The sequence below is a fragment of the Haliotis rufescens genome, unplaced genomic scaffold, assembly GCF_023055435.1.
Source record: "Haliotis rufescens isolate VD_foot unplaced genomic scaffold, xgHalRufe1.0.p SCAF_2, whole genome shotgun sequence".
In the NCBI taxonomy this organism is placed as follows: Eukaryota; Metazoa; Mollusca; class Gastropoda; order Lepetellida; family Haliotidae; genus Haliotis; species Haliotis rufescens.
The window spans coordinates 57,334,800-57,351,762 of NW_025963890.1; the positions used below are offsets into that span (position 1 = coordinate 57,334,800).

A 16,963-nucleotide genomic window follows, 5' to 3' on the forward strand; every position below is an offset into this window, starting at 1 on the left:
TCCAGCCATATGGCGGCGGTCTGTTAATAATCGAGTCTGGACCAGACTATCCAATGATTGACATCATGACCATCGATCCACGCATTTCGGATAGATGACATGCATCAACTAAGTCAGCGAGCCTGACCACTCGATCCCGTTAGTCGCCTCTTACGACAAGCATAGTCGCCTTTTACGGCAAGCATGGGTTCCTGAAGACCTATTCTACCCCGGGTCTTCACAGGTCGATTATCAGATTCTTATAGCTCTTCTTGGAGAGGCATTTAGAAGTTGGAGTACAAGGTAAGGATAAGCTATATGGATGAACAACTTCTTTATTACAATTAGGAGCGACGTTACGGTGTAGTTTCTATCACCGTTATCACGTTAGTGATGGACTCAAGCAAGAAACATCACATGCTTCATACCCATTCTATATTGATAATGCATTGTACCCCTTCACAACCATATTCTCGTTCCAGAAGTGCCGTTAAAATCTTCTCGCCCATTGTTAATCAAGGCAGAAAGGAGACCATGTGTTTAAATCCAAAGTCTACTCAAAGATGAAAGTAGCTGCAGACAACATATTAATAAGTGAAAATCAGTAATAATAATAGCGACATGGCAAATATTGTTCAACAGATTGATCCAACTTCTAACTTGAACGGGGGCACGGGTGGCCCAGTCGTCAAAGGCGCCGCGATTCGCTGTGCAGAGTTGCGTCCCTTAGGCACGCCAGAAACCTATGATTGTGGGTTCGAATCCCGGTTCGCCCCTATTATGTTTCTAGGTTTGTCGGCACCAAAACCGTGCTTCTGGGTTTCACCGAAGTGGTAAACGTCTGAGACCTGCATCACTTCGGGCTTCCCTCCCACATTAAGCTGACACGCCGTGATATGACTGGAATACTGTTAAAAGCGGCGTTAAACAAGACTCACTCATTCACTCACTCTCACTTGAACACAACAAACCATTTATGAGGTCAAACCAGGTAGCTGACAGCCGTTTAAATGAATAATAGATCAAAGGACATAAACATTTCGCAATAATTTGTTTTGATGTATAATGTTTATAATCATTATTTATACTTAGTAGTTTATTTTTAGTTACTTTTTATTACAATTAATATAATAAACAAGAACAGTTACGGCTAATTAATTAATATCCAAGCGACTAGGGTAAATATTGCATTGCCAGTAAAAGTATTTAACAATAGAGATTCTGATATTTCTGAGTGAGTGAGTGAGTGAGTGAGTGAGTGAGTGAGTGAGTGAGTGAGTGAGTGAGTGAGTGAGTGAGTGAGTGAGTATGGTTTTACGCCGCTTTTAGCAATATTCCAGCAATATCACGGCGGGGGACACCAGAAATGGGCTTTACGCATTGTACCCATGTAGGGAATCGAACCCGGGTCTTCGGCATGACGAGCGAACGCTTTACCCAGTAGGCTACCCGACCGCCCCAATTTGTGACTTAGTAACCTACTCCATAAGCGGGTAAACATAGAAACCTGGGATTCGCGGAGCCTGTCCAAGTACAATGGGAATGTCTAGGTGTCTACTTCCTGTAAGTGTCATGCGTTGTGATAAGTATCTCGTTTGAAACGGGGCGGAGGGGAAGCTTTGTGGTTAAAGCGGTTGTTGGTCAAGCCGAAGACACGGGTTCGAATCTCCAAATGGGTAAAATGTCTGAAGCCCATTTCTGGTGTCCCCCGCCGTGATATTGCTGAAATATTGCTAAAAGCAGCGTAAAACCAAACTCATTCACTCATTTTGGTGTATGAAACTGAGAATTTGGCCCAGTTTAATCATTCAATTTTCTTTTGATATATGTAACATAACTTGTCCAGACAAACAAAATGATATTTGGAAGGCTTGAATTATGCCAGGAATGTCAATTTGCAAGAGCCGAATCCGCTTTGAGAGATGCAATTCTGAATCATTATTTAATATAAAAACAATACCAGGTACACACAGATATTGTCAATGTTATGTACCTTGTCCAGTCCGAGGAGGTTCTTTGAGTATACAAAATATGTAATGCATATTCATTTAGACGAGGATACCCAGACAAATAAACATTAGCTCATATTCATATTCAAACATTGGTGTTTACAAATTACCGATTAAAGAATCGTTCAGATTTTATTTTGTAAGACGCATTTGAGTCATCCTTAAAGAAACTACATGAGATAATATGTCAAATATGATTAGAGTTGGGTATTCTGGACTTATACATGTACGAACATAGAGTACATGGCACAATGGCACTTCAATTCATTAGCCTATCCACAACTACAGGAATACTTTGATGTCAACTGGCCTCGTGTTAATCAAGAGAAGACTGTTATTCAATACGAACTTCGTGTAAGTTTAAGATGATCGTTGCGACATGTTTATACCGACATACAACAAGAATTATGTGATAACCAAGTCATGCAGACATGGTCACTTGACAACTTACATCATGCACATTATGTAGACGGGTAATGTATTGCTGACGGGAGACCACGACCCACCGCCACACCAGGGGATATAAAAGGCTCAGTGCTTGACATTCAACACATCATCCCTGGCTTCAGCTCTGGTTCAGAAGCAGCACAAGGTAAGGAAACGTCAACTATTTGTATCATATATAGCTTCGGATATGTATAGGCTAAGTATACGTTGAGAGTGTGTGGTGTGTATTGCCCCGTTAACACCGTGTTTAATACCAGGAGGTCGTACAAAGGTTAGCGCATCCTCTCCCACACCCATCACAAACACATACAAAGGCAAGTGAATTGTTCATCTAAAGCATACCGGGAACAAATAGTACAAATCAAAATGGGGATGTACATTGGGCATCATTTTAGTCTCCGATGCGTCAAATTTGGTAATGTGCTCAAATGTTTCGTGATTCTTTATGCATAGATCTACATATCAAATAGGTGAGATTGATTCTTATATGTCAGGTTGGTAAATCAGTGGAAGGGAATAAGCTTTTTTACGTTATTGAGAGATGTCAGATTATCGATATAACTAAGGCTTAAGTTAAACGTCTTGACCAAACTCGACCGCCTCCGTGGTCTAGTGGTAGAGCGTCCGCCCGGAGAGCGGCAGGTCCGGGATCGATCCCCTGCCGCGTCGTACCAAAAGACGTTAAAAGATGGTATTTGTTGTTACCCTATCTGGCGCTCGGCATTAAGGGGCTAAAACAAGGACTGGTCGGCTCGGAGTCAGTATACTGTGTTAAACTGCGGCATGATATCTCAGTGGACTAGCACTTTTAATGGGCATCAGTCCGGACTAGTACAAGCAGCCACACACCCACACCCACGTGCATGCACGTCGCTATTTTAGTGCAATAACGACGTTAAACCCCAGTTCTCCTCAACTCACCATGACCAAATTCCCTTGTTTTAATTTTGTCTAACCGCGAAGACGTTCTCATTCGTATACACAAAGAAACAGATCAGTAAGGAGAGGAGCACAGTCGGTGCCCATGGTGATGCCTGCATCGTCTGAATGTCCCATCCCAAATTCCCAAAGATGTTATCTATGAGGAAGTCCAGCATTTAGCAATATTCCAGCAATAACACGGTGGGGGACTTCAGAAATGGGCTTCATTCGTGTATTTTCTTTTATTAATGTTGTTGTTTATCTCTTGCAGGAAAGACGAATCATGAAGACAGCAATTTGTGCTCTTTTCGCCTTCGTGGCAGTCACTATTCATGGTAGGTGATGGCAGCTTCAAAAATAAATGTTCGTAATGCTTTCGTGTCCCCTGAAAACAAACGACTGCACATTGCATAAAATGTGGCCGAGTTAGTACGACGAATTCCTGTATTTCCTAATGCTGTTTTCGGGCCATATTTCCGCAATATTTCCCTTGATTACGTTCTATTTAGATATGAGAATAACAGTTCTTTTTTCAAAACAACTGCTTCAGCTCAGAATAGTGTCGTCCCCGGGAATACAGCGTCCAACGTGCCCCTCGGAAACGGTGTTCCTTTCTCACCTGCACAGCATCCGAGCCCGATGCATGTCTAAAGATATTCCAAACATATTTCATAGAATACAATGTTTTCCTTTGAAGAATGACTGGAAATATGTTCTTTTTCAGCTCAGAACAGTGTTGCCCCCGGAATGACGGCATCTAGCGTTCCCCTCGGCAACAACGTCAACGGCATACCCCTCGCACCTGCACAGCATCCGAGCCCGATGCCAGGCGCTCTCTTGTCCCATGCCAGTAATGTCTTCAATAACAACCACCCGACGGCTGCCACCAACAATCACCACGCCAACAACGCTGCCCAGTCCCCCATGAACTATCTCCCTTTCATGATGGGGGGTGACAACGGGCGCAGGATGGCCATGTACAGCATGATGATGAACCCAAGGCAGTCCAACAATATGATGCTCCCTTTCGCCATGATGAACGGCGTCGACAACATGTGGCCCATGATGGCTCTCATGAGCAATCGCAACCAGAGAGGCGGACGAGGCTTCGACCCTATGACGATGATGTTTCTTGGAAGCGAGATGATGTAACCACAACCCTCTGATTGTCTTAATTTATCCATTTCATGTCACCTATTTATAGATGTACGAACTAACTGCCCAGCTATTACCGACCCCTGACAGTTTAGTGTTTCTGAGGACTAAGCAATAAAGATGCATTGACATGTTACAATATCTCTTTGTACCATTCTCTTTTATAGAAAGCAGTTTTACTCGTTGGCCAATGACACTTGACAATGGTCGCCTTCACGTAAAACCTTGAAATACACTGATATTTTATGATTTTTTACAAACATCATCAGCAACTTCAATCATCGACAAGGCTTTTCAAATGTACAACTGAATCAATATTAGTTCATTAGTTCATCGTTTAGTTACTAGTATTAACCCCTTCACGTGATGTGATTGTCACTTAACTGTTCTTCTCACAGAAGGTACTTATATTTCAAGCAGTTGGTATTGCAAATGGAATGAATATTCTGAGTGAACCGTGAAATAAAATCTAACAATTAAATATCGCATATTTTTCTCAACTTCTTTCAGTGAGTTAGTGAGTCAGTAAGGAGGGTTTTACTAAGTCCAACTAGGATCTACATACACATAGCTACACAAAAACAAATGTCTTTAGCGGGAATTACTAGCCAATATCATCCACAAACACTATATTTGTGTGTTATACATACAGCTATACAAATACATATAGCTTTAGCGGGAATTACTAGCCAACATCATCCACATACACTTTAGTCGTGTGTTATACATACAGCTATACGAATACATATAGCTTTAGCGGGAATTACTAGTCTATACCATCCACATACACTAGATTCGTGTGTTGTACATACAGCTATACGAATACATATAGCTTTAGCGGGAATTACTAGTCTATACCATCCACATACACTAGATTCGTGTGTTGTACATACAGCTAAACAAATACATATAGCTTTAGCGGGAATTACTAGTCTATACCATCCACATACACTATATTTGTGTGTTGTACATACAGCTATACAAATACATATAGTTTTAGCGGGAATTACTAGTCTATACCATCCACATACACTAGATTCGTGTGTTGTACATACAGCTATACGAATACATATAGTTTTAGCGTGAATTACTAGTCCATACCATCCACATACACTAGATTCGTGTTATACATATAGCTATATGAATTATGGGTCAGCACCATATATAGCCATGAAAAAACTACACCGCCGTTTAGTATCCTTTCAAGCGTTTCAATTAATCTGATACTGGCATGACACACATATGGCATAAATACATACACCACACAATGAGACTGATATGTGGTCACCAACCACGATAGGTTATATATATTACGATAATAGTAATCCAAAACAAACTTGTGTAAGTCAATATGAAAGCTGCGAAGAGCACATTTTCATGTGAATTTAGTTTCAGAAAATGCAAAACGAAAACTACAACAAATTCGAATTCGTTTATTTTTTATATGAGATATCAATATGTACAGCCTCTTTAAGGAGGTTGATCAAATGACCAAGCTTTAAACATTTTTACCCAAATTATAATAATGATGACTCCCTGAATAGAATACGACCTCGGCAATGTCGGACGATTCCATTTTACGAACAGGTGGGTTAGGTTTGGTATTTCCCGCATATTCTCACAATCCTCACGTCGATTATCTGTACTTTTTCTATTAAAAAAAATATCTTTATTTCTGTATAAATTACCACCAAAGACAATAAATAGATCTTAATTGTGCACCCCCCTTTTCCAAAAATCTGTATCCGCCCATGCCAGCCCTTGGTGTCTACATTTCACAACTTTTGAGGTATAATCAAGCATGCTCTTTCTACCCAGATTTCAAAGAGCGTCATACACCTCATGCTCAGGAGTTGTTTGATCAAGGTTACAACATACAAGGCCTCAGTAAAGCTTTCCCAAAAAATTATGGTTGACATTTCCAAATTTGACGCATCAGTGACACAAATGATGCCCGATGCAATTCCCTATTTTGACTTGTACCATATGTTCCCGTGTTTCTTTTACAGATGAACAAGTGACTTGCCTTTGCATGTGTTTGTGACGGGTGCTCACCTTTTTGCGAACACCTGGTATCATTACTATTTGGTAGTGATTCATAAACACATGCTCATGATATAGTCGGAATCGTACTATAGACTCTGCTTTATGCAGAGATTTCTATTGGATATGGAAAGGGTTTTGCAGCTTTATTCACATGGGTATTGTCAGCCCGCTGACATTGAGTCACACATATTCCTACTTTGTGCATCAATTGTATTGTGGAAAGTTTTACATTCTTTCGTCCAAACGGTTTCATCTTAACCTGTTTACTATTGGAATAACGAAACCTACATCAGACAATATCTGTAACCGCGGTGCTTCCTTGGTGTAAGGTATAAGAAACTATGATATAAATTTGGGTAATGTCAGATTCCAGCCTTGCGACCATTACTTGGGCGTTCATCCACTGCATACAATACCCGTGGGTTAGTTAAGGTCACGTGAACCTGTGGTGGTCGTAAAAGAGGACTAAACGGATCAGGTGGTGGGACTCGGTGACTTCGATTTTTGTGTTTTACCGAACCCGTAAGGTGTGGATCGTTACACATAAATATTAATCACTGGGTTCCCTGGTCTTGATTCGACCACTTACAGGTAGCAACAAAATACTTCCTTTTATATACAAGTTGTGTTAATAGCTGGGCTATCGGTAGGGCAGGATAATAACATGCGTCCCTCTTTCGCGGACACCTGATTTTCATTGATAAATTCAAGTCAAATGAAATCTGTTTCGGCGGATAATCGAGACTGGTTATTCTCTGGCGTGGACGTTTTATATTTACAGCTGCAATGCTGATGAGTGTGGCGTTGAACAACAATGTATAAATGAAATAGGTGGTAATTGTCCTAGGGGACAATTGTCCTTTTTGCAATTGTCCTTCTCCATCAACATAATACATATACATAGAGACGTACATCTACGGTACCATATATTTGTATTGAAATGATATTGAAATAAGGGCAGAAAGCAGAAACAAAACTTGTGTGAGGATTTCCGGGATGTGACTGGTTTATTTGCTGCTTCATCAAATTCAAAAAGTGACGTTTACAAAGTATATCTTCACCTTTTGACGTTTATACGATTTTTGACCGGAACTACTTTTCACGATGAATCCCCGAGTTGAAGATTTCTCTTTGATCCACTGCTTACCACGATCTTGAAGATCGGCAATATTGGACAATATAATAACAATATAATAACAATAATAATAATCCTATTTTAACAACGTTTCATTAAAACACTTAATTACATATTCGCATTAAGCAATGGATGCCAGAGGGACATATGTGTCCCTCTTCTTCAACTCTCAAGTTGAAGTTTTGTTTGTTTGTTGTTAACGCCGCACTCAGCAATATTCCAGCTATATGACGGCGGTCACGTTGAAGTAGAAAATAATTAAATTAATAAATATACATAAGGCACACAAGATTTCAATTCTGTGGGAAATTCACTGTTCAGTGATATCATCCACTGTCATTTTAGGCAAACCAAAATTATTTAAAATGACCTTGAAAATTTGGAACTTCGTAAATCTCGCCAATACTGTCGCAAGCTGCGCCGTTTACACTGTTCAAAGCGTTCATACTCCAGTAAACCAACACAATACGACAATCATTTCTTACTTGAAAACAATTATATGTGTTCAAACATCACTCTTAATATACTATGGTGATTTCATAATAGATCATAATCGTATATTAAAACTTTAAACAAAATGGGAATTAAATAAAGAAATAAGCCAGACAATGCAAGTGAGATCAGTAATTCATAGTTAAGATCACACGAATCATATCTAAAGCAAAGATGTCAAACTAATTTAAGTTACAGCCCTCAATGGCAAAGGTATATTGTATTCCGGACAGGTGCTTGTATCTTCCTGTGGTCATTAGCCATGACCTAATCTCTAAATGATGCTCTAAATGTACACTTATGTCATGAACATACTCCCTGGTGACACGCAAGATGCATGTGTACATCCCTCGTTATTGTTACAGCTTACCCCACTGTGTCCATACGCCTGCAGGGACAGTCGCGGTGCAGGACATAGTGTAATATGTACCACGATTAGTTCATGTGTTATGTAATTGTGACATGTTTGATGAAGATGTATCAACTCGTTTGACGTGTCTTAATGCCATTCACATCCAGTGTACAGTATATATTGGGAACCGTCTCTGTTGTCGCTCACCAGACACATCTCCTCTTGCTTGTTAACTGACGTAGGCCCAGGTGAGTTGAGGTCTTCCTATCAATGGTATTTTCAATGCAACTGGATCAATTGCTTTTTGCAATGTTCTGGTTTTTAGCATGCATTGTTATACTGATGTTAAATTATTTGAGGATTTTCTTCAGGAAAATGTTTTATTTTATAGTTGGTAATATACTGATGCTTTTTTCACCATCACCTTATATAACATATACACTCTACTCACAAACGGGGCGGTGGGGGTGCGGTAACAATATTCAAAGTTTATGCGGCGGATTCTGGTGTTACACGGTTTCAGCGACTTCAGGGCGGTCGGGTGGCCTAGTGGTTAAAGCGTTCGGTCGTCACGCCGAAGACCCGGGTTCGATTTCCGACATGGGTACAATGGGTGAAGGCCATTTCTGGTGTCCCCCGCCGTGATATTGCTGGAATATTGCTAAAAGCGGCGTAAAACCATACTCACTCACTCACTTACAAACTAGTTTCAAATATATAATATTGTTCCTGGGGCGTGCCAGAAACCTATGATCCTGAGTTCAAATCCCAGCTTCAGCTTGTCAACTGCGTACTAATCTTTTGGATTTCACCAAAGTGGTAAATGCCAAAGGTCTGCATCTGTTCGGGCTTACTTCCAACATGACGCTGCCACGACGTGATGTAACGGAAATACTGTTCAAATCGGTGTAAAACTAAACCCAGTCCGCTAATATTGTATTGAATATATGATGAATATTCACAATTTCTCTTTACAGAAAATAACATACAGACATGAAAGTATTTTGCATCTGTATAGCTCTGTTTGGCGTTGCAGTTTACGGTAAGTAAACATATCATGGATTTCTTATAAAGATAATGTTCTACCGCTCCTCAAATATGTATACGTACCTATACCTCTCACCCCACAACACTTCTTTAAGACGTGAGATATATATTGTACTCTGCGAATCATGTCTATTAGTATGTAAGACGCATAGAAAATGCTATAATTGCGTGTATTTAATGTCGAAATCACATGGTCGATAGGCTTGATAAAATGAAAATTACCAAAAACGAACAAATGGTTAAAACGATCTCTTATGATTATGGTCGGTAGTAGTAGTAGAAGAAGAAGTAGTAGTAGTAGCAGCAGCAGCAGCAGTAGTAGTAGTAGTAGTAGTAGTAGTAGTAGTAGTAGTAGTAGTAGTAGTAGTAGTAGTAGTAAACCTTAATTCACATGAAACATTTTTGCTACCAGCTCAAGCCCCTCCATCAAGTCATCCTACCTTGAACATCCAAGCCTACCCCACGGCGAATACCTACTCTTACCCAATGTCAAACAACTACGCCTACCGAGGGAACAACGGCAACATCATGTCGTCTTACAGTGGTTACCATAGCAACGCCGCGTCAACTCAAAATGGTTACCAGAGCAACAACAACATCAACTCTTTCCTGCTTCCAATGATGATGGGTATGGATCAAGGAAATCACATGGCAACTCTCGGAATGATGATGAACTCCAAACAGGGCAACAGCATGCTCCCCTTCTACATGATGAACCAAGGGTATGAGAACATGCTACCCATGATGGCCTTCATGAACCGCGGCAACCAGAGAGGCCAGAGGATGAACCCCTTCATGATGATGACTCTTAGTGAAGCGATGAACTGAGGAACATTGTCTTAACTGTGTCATTTATATTTATGAAGGGAATACAAGGGGTTGGTTATTTAAGCATTTTCCGGATGAACATCCTCGATGCAGTCATTACTTACATCATTATTTATTAATCAGCTGCATATTTCATATATAGTCATTGAATAAAATCTTTCGAATTATATGGTATTGATGTTTTGTATGTCTACATTTAGATGTAATGCCACTGAACTGATTATACAGTTTGTTTAAGTGGTTCTTAGTTAATAAAAGCGACAAAGCCCTTTCAGAATTCATAAGGAATCTTTGCCCAAAACTGAGTCGATTGTACGATTCCGACAATATAATGAGCACGTGCTTGTGAATCACTATCAAATAGTGATAATATCAGGTGTTCGCGAAAAAGGTGAGCGTATCCTGACCCACCGGTGGCACCTGTCACAAACACATGCAAAGGCAAGTCAACTGTTCACCTGAAAAAAAACACGGGAACATATGGTACAAGTCAATTGGGAATTGCAGAAGTTTTGTCACTGAAGCGTCAAATTTGGAAATGCCCTCTACAATAAAACGTTTTGAAAGCTTCACTGAGGCCTTTAAATGTTCTAACCTTGATCAAACAACTTCTGATCAAGTGGTGTATGACGCTCTTTTAAATCTTGATAGAGAAAGCATACTCGATTGTACCTCAAAAGTTGTGAAAAGTAGACACTAAGGGCTGAAGCTGCAGGAATATGTAAGTAAGTAAATGTGTTATATGGGTCTGTTGGTCTAAAGGACAAACCAAGATTGTCATTGTCATTGTCGCTGTCATATTAGGCTTTGAGATCAATCTTGCTATGGAAGTATGTATGTAAATATTCACAGTTCATTTGAAATTCTTTCTCGTACAGATTCCTTTACGTTATAATACAGGAACGTTTCACGACAACTGGTATGTTACTTTATTGTCCAAACAACATTGTGTCATCAACGGGTATGTTTCTGTGACCAACGCGATCGGTCACCTCAATCTATCAATGTGTGATTTTCACGGCTTCATTTTAATTAGCGGAAGCACAAAACAGAAAATGTTATGCATAACATGTTTGCATCATATGTTTAGCGTGTGTCATCAGTTCGATTGTCAACCATGGGTATTAGTATTACATTAAACTGTCTTCTGAGATAATTTTAGTATGTTTGCGATAGTACAATGATTGCTATGGCCATATAAATACATGCCGTATACAGCAAACGTAAATTATAGACACTTTTTTTCAAAATTACTTATTGGCTTCAGTTTCAATAGGTTGCCCGGTCCCTGGTCCTTAGATGGATGATATAATTACTATAATTACCATTTGAGTTCAACTAAATATGGGATGATATCGAAAGTTAAAGAAAGGCTAATCGCGGCATGGTTGTTCGGTGAAAATGTATAATAATTATATATATCAACATTCATCAGTACATCGGTAAAAAAAGTATGAGGTATGAGGTTGGATGGTTGGTTGGTTGGTTATTTAACGCGCAATATTCAAGCTCTGTGACGGCGGTCTGTAAATAATCGAGTCTTGACCAGACTATCCAGTGATTGTCATCATGAGCATCGGTCCACGCAATTGGGAGACGGGTCTATGAGAAATAACCAATGATCCAATATATATATATAGACAGACGGGTCTATGAGAAATAACCAATGATCCAATATATTTATATAGACAGACGGGTCTATGAGAAATAACCAATGATCCAATATATATATATATAAACAGACGGGTCTATGAGAAATAACCAATGATCCAATATTTATATATAGACAGACGGGTCTATGAGAAATAACCAATGATCCAATATATATATATAGACAGACGGGTCTATGAGAAATAACCAATAATCCAATATATATATATAGACAGACGGGTCTATGAGAAATAACCAATGATCCAATATATATATATAGACAGACGGGTCTATGAGAAATAACCAATGATCCAATATATATATATAGACAGACGGGTCTATGAGAAATAACCAATGATCCAATATATATATATAGACAGACGGGTCTATGAGAAATAACCAATGATCCAATATATATATATATAGACAGACGGGTCTATGAGAAATAACCAATGATCCAATATATATATATATAGACAGACGGGTCTATGAGAAATAACCAATGATCCAATATATATATATAGACAGACGGGTCTATGAGAAATAACCAATGATCCAATATATATATATAGACAGACGGGTCTATGAGAAATAACCAATGATCCAATATATATATATAGACAGACGGGTCTATGAGAAATAACCAATGATCCAATATATATATATAGACAGACGGGTCTATGAGAAATAACCAATGATCCAATATATATATATATATAGACAGACGGGTCTATGAGAAATAACCAATGATCCAATATATATATATATAGACAGACGGGTCTATGAGAAATAACCAATGATCCAATATATATATATAGACAGACGGGTCTATGAGAAATAACCAATGATCCAATATATATATATAGACAGCGCTAATTTGAATAACAGGATACGGATAACAATTGCATGTTGGAAAAGATCACAGATATCGTATACAACTTCCGCTTGGAAGGAAAACTAACATTATATAAGCATACGCATTTGTTCAAGATTACCTTCAATCCAATCACTGCTGTGTTGCTTGGCAATGCAAGACCCGAATAGAATATAGAGATAACTACACGAGTGTCTGTCAGATACCATTTATCTTACCCAAGTGGCTTCAAAACCTATCTAACGGGGGAAAGCGACAGGCATGAGTTCAGTCATATGTTTCTTACACACCCTTAAGTGGCACCAGAGAATAAAAGCATCGAATCTGTTCGTTTTTTGTCAATTTTCACGATCACTCTGGCGCAAATATATATAACACATCGATTATGAGTGACGTCACATGAGTGTAAGAAATAACATTTACCATAGATATAGTTTGCTGATATGTTTGTCACGATTTGAGAAAAAAACCAGCCTTTAATATAATGTACAACCACTTCCAGAAATTAGAAGTAATACTTCTACATTATCGGTAGCTATACTAATATTTTTAGGAACGCAGACAATGCAAAAATCGTCTTGTACGCGTACAACTGCGTTACTATATCTACATCAATGCTGCATTTACCGTGAGTACGACCATGCACCTGATTCCGTTGGCTTGACTGTATCCTCCATGGCCACCACTTATCATTAAAGGTTCCAATGGGACGTTCCAAAATTAGAAAATGCTCAATTTGTAATCTCTATTTATTTGTTTGTTTGTTTATTTGTTTTTAACGCCGCACCTATTTGACGGCGGTCTTTAAATAATCGAGTCTGGACCAGACAATCCAGTGATTGACATCATGAGCATCGATCCACGCAATTGGGATACGATGACATGCATCATTCAAGTCAGCGAGCCTGACCACCCGATCCAATTAGTCGCCTCTTACTACTCTTTACGACAAGCATGGGTTGCTGAAGACCTATTCTATCCCAATTCCCCGGGTCTTGTAATCTCTAATAGTTTCTGCATTGAAACATTTTGGGGAAATTCAAGGACAGAACATGTACTTGGCTGATTGTGTGCCATCGTTCCGACAAGGCAAGAATAAATGCTCCTGTTATCAACTATTGGTTGAAAGTGAAATATTTACAGAGTTGCATTAACTTTCTCTTTATTGAAACCCCAAACGCCATACAGATGAAGAGAGTTGCTCTTATGGCTCATCGCTTAACACGTTAACGTGAATGTTATCCTTGCTTTGGGAGTTACTAGGAGATAAACTGCAATTTCAACGGCGCTTCTATTGTGTCGAGCGTGCAGCAATAGGGCTCAACTGTCACTATTGGGACAACAATGTAAAACGGGGGCACGGGTGGCCCAGTCGTCTTATGCGCCGCGATTCGCTGTGCAGAGTTGCGTCCCTTGGGCACGCCAGAAACCTATGATTGTGGGTTCGAATCCCGGTTCGCCCAAATTATGTTTCTAGGTTTGTCAGCACCATACCCGTGCTCGTGGGTTTCACCGAAGTGATAAACCTCTTAGACCTGCATCACTTCGGCTTTCCTCCCACATTAAGCTGACACGCCGCGATATAACTGCAATAGTGTTAAAAGCGGCGTTAAACCCAACTCACTCACTCACTCACAATGTAAAACAGAGTGTTGTGCACTCACCTTACAACAATACAGTTAAAACGACACTGTTAATATAGTAGCTATGGGGGGCGGTCGGGTAGCCAAGCGGTTAAAGAGATCGTTCGTCACGCCGATGACCTGGGTTCGATTCCCGACATGGGTCAATGTGAGAAGCCCATTTCTGGTGTCCCCCGCCGTGATATTGCTGCAATATTTCTAAAAGCGGCGTAAAATCTGACTCACTCACTCACTCACTAGTAGCTATAGTGTGAAATAAACAAACGCAATAACATTACATTAAAAGAGAGATGTTATTCAATAAACACTCATTATATAAAGGTATTGGTTAATCATTCATAGATAAGTGTATCTGTTTGTTTGTTTTCTGTTTAACGCCGCTCAGCAATATTCCAGCTATATGACGGCGGTCTGTAAATAATCGAGTCTAGACCAGACAATCTAGTGATTGACATCATGAACATCGATCCATGGCAATTTGGATACGATGACATCCATCAACCAGGTCAGCGAGCCTGACCACCCGATCCCGTTAGTCGCACCATACGGCAAGCATGGGTTTCTGAAGACCTATTCTATCCCTGATCTTCACGGGTACGCAGATAAGTACTCCTCTGACATTCATAGCTGTGATGGTTTTGTCAATGTTCCTTATTCAACACTTCATGACGTTGTTGGTGTTGCTCTGGTAACCATTTCTGGTGGATGCGGCGTTGCTTTGGTAACCAATGTCAGACAACAAGATATTGCTGTTGTTAGACTGGTAGACGAAGCATGGGTATTTGTCGTGGGGTAAGCTGGTGCAGAGGCTTGGCCTGGTAGCAAAAATGTATCACGTGCGTCATCGTTAACTTTACTGCTACAACTTCTTTTACCACCACACCATTACTACTACTACTGCTGCCGCTGCTACTACTACTGTTACTACTGCTACCTACTACTGTGTATTGCTGTTGCTTCTACTACTACTTCTTCTTCTACTTCTACTTCTGCTACCACCATTACTACTAATACTGCTGCCGCTTCTGGTAGCAAAAATGTATCACGTGCGTCATCGTTAACTTTACTGCTACAACTTCTTTTACCACCACCACCATTACGTCTACTACTGCTGCCGCTGCTAATAGTACTGTTACTACTGCTACCTACTACTATTGCTGTTGTTGCTACTACGACGACGACTACTACTACTACCACCACCACCATTACTACTACTACTGCTGCCGCTGCTTCCTACGACTATTGCTTTTGTTGCTACTACTACTACTACTACTACTACTACTACTGCTACTTCTACTACCACCACCACCTTTGCTACTAATTACTACTAGTGCTGCTGCTACTGTTATCTACTATTATTGCTGTTGTTGCTACTACTATTACTTCTACTACTACTACTACTACTACTACTACTACTATTACTACTTCTACTACCACCGCCACCACCATTCCTACTACTGTTACTACTGCTACTTACTACTACTACTACTACTACTACTTCTACTACTACTACTACTACTACTGTCTACTACTATTGCTGTTGTTGCTACTACTACTACTACAACTACTACTACTACTACTACTACCCCAGTGGGTATTCCGGTTTAGAATTATAGGTACCCAGCTGACTGTGCTGGTCGTAATAGATCGGGTGATCACTCTCGTTAACTTGATTATTGCTCAGCGTAATCAGACGGCGGGGATCGTTCCACACAATATCGATCACTGTAGATTGTCTGGTCCAGACTCGATTATTTGAAGGGCGCCGTCGCATGGCTTGAAAATTTATAAATGGTGCCTGTAACAAAAAAACATTACCACTACCACTGTGGGAATTTCAGTTTAAAATATCCCGGTGCGGGGGCTTTAATGTTACGTGGTAAGGCTTGTTGGTTGATAGAGTGCGCCCTTGATTCTTATGGCTGAACTGGTGAACGTTGTTTGCGCATTTGTAGGGCCTTGAGCTGGAACAAAATTATACAAACATTGCAATCTATACGCATTCACAAACATTGCAATCTATACGCATTCACAAACATTGCAATATATACGCATTCACAAACATTGCAATCTATACGCATTCACAAACATTGCAATCTATACGCATTCACAAACATTGCAATATATACGCATTCACAAACATTGCAACCTATACGCATTCACAAACATTGCAATCTATACGCATTCACAAACATTGCAATCTATACGCATTCACAAACATTGCAATATGTACGCATTCACAAACATTGCAATCTATACGCATTCACAAACATTGCCAGCGAAACGCATTCACAAACATTGCAATCTATACGCATTCACAAACATTGCAATCTGTACGCATTCACAAACATTGCAATCCGTACGCATTCACAAACATTGCAATAT

At 39.8% G+C, this 16,963-nt stretch overlaps 2 protein-coding genes across 2 annotated transcripts; both read left to right on the forward strand.

Moving 5' to 3' along the window:
• Positions 1-2,553: 2,553 nt before the first annotated feature.
• Positions 2,554-4,973, forward strand: LOC124143666. Its single transcript, XM_048400222.1, has 3 exons — positions 2,554-2,580; positions 3,628-3,691; positions 4,081-4,973. The coding sequence occupies exons 2-3, from the start codon at positions 3,640-3,642 to the stop codon at positions 4,506-4,508; spliced, it is 480 nt and encodes a 159-aa protein (XP_048256179.1). The 5' UTR covers positions 2,554-2,580; positions 3,628-3,639; the 3' UTR covers positions 4,509-4,973.
• A 3,774-nt stretch (positions 4,974-8,747) lies between these two features.
• LOC124143673 lies at positions 8,748-10,578 on the forward strand. The gene is made up of 3 exons (XM_046512703.2): positions 8,748-8,784; positions 9,514-9,578; positions 9,996-10,578. Exons 2-3 carry the CDS (start codon positions 9,530-9,532, stop codon positions 10,409-10,411), a joined length of 465 nt encoding a protein of 154 aa, XP_046368659.2. The 5' UTR covers positions 8,748-8,784; positions 9,514-9,529; the 3' UTR covers positions 10,412-10,578.
• Positions 10,579-16,963: the final 6,385 nt, after the last annotated feature.

Bases quoted from the DNA above. Each gene is read 5' to 3' on its own strand.
- LOC124143673 (XM_046512703.2), top strand. From the start codon at position 9,530: ATGAAAGTATTTTGCATCTGTATAGCTCTGTTTGGCGTTGCAGTTTAC. The intron at 9,579-9,995 runs GTAAGTAAACAT...TTTTGCTACCAG, and splicing joins GTTTGGCGTTGCAGTTTACG to CTCAAGCCCCTCCATCAAGT.
- LOC124143666 (XM_048400222.1), top strand. From the start codon at position 3,640: ATGAAGACAGCAATTTGTGCTCTTTTCGCCTTCGTGGCAGTCACTATT. The intron at 3,692-4,080 runs GTAGGTGATGGC...GTTCTTTTTCAG, and splicing joins CGTGGCAGTCACTATTCATG to CTCAGAACAGTGTTGCCCCC.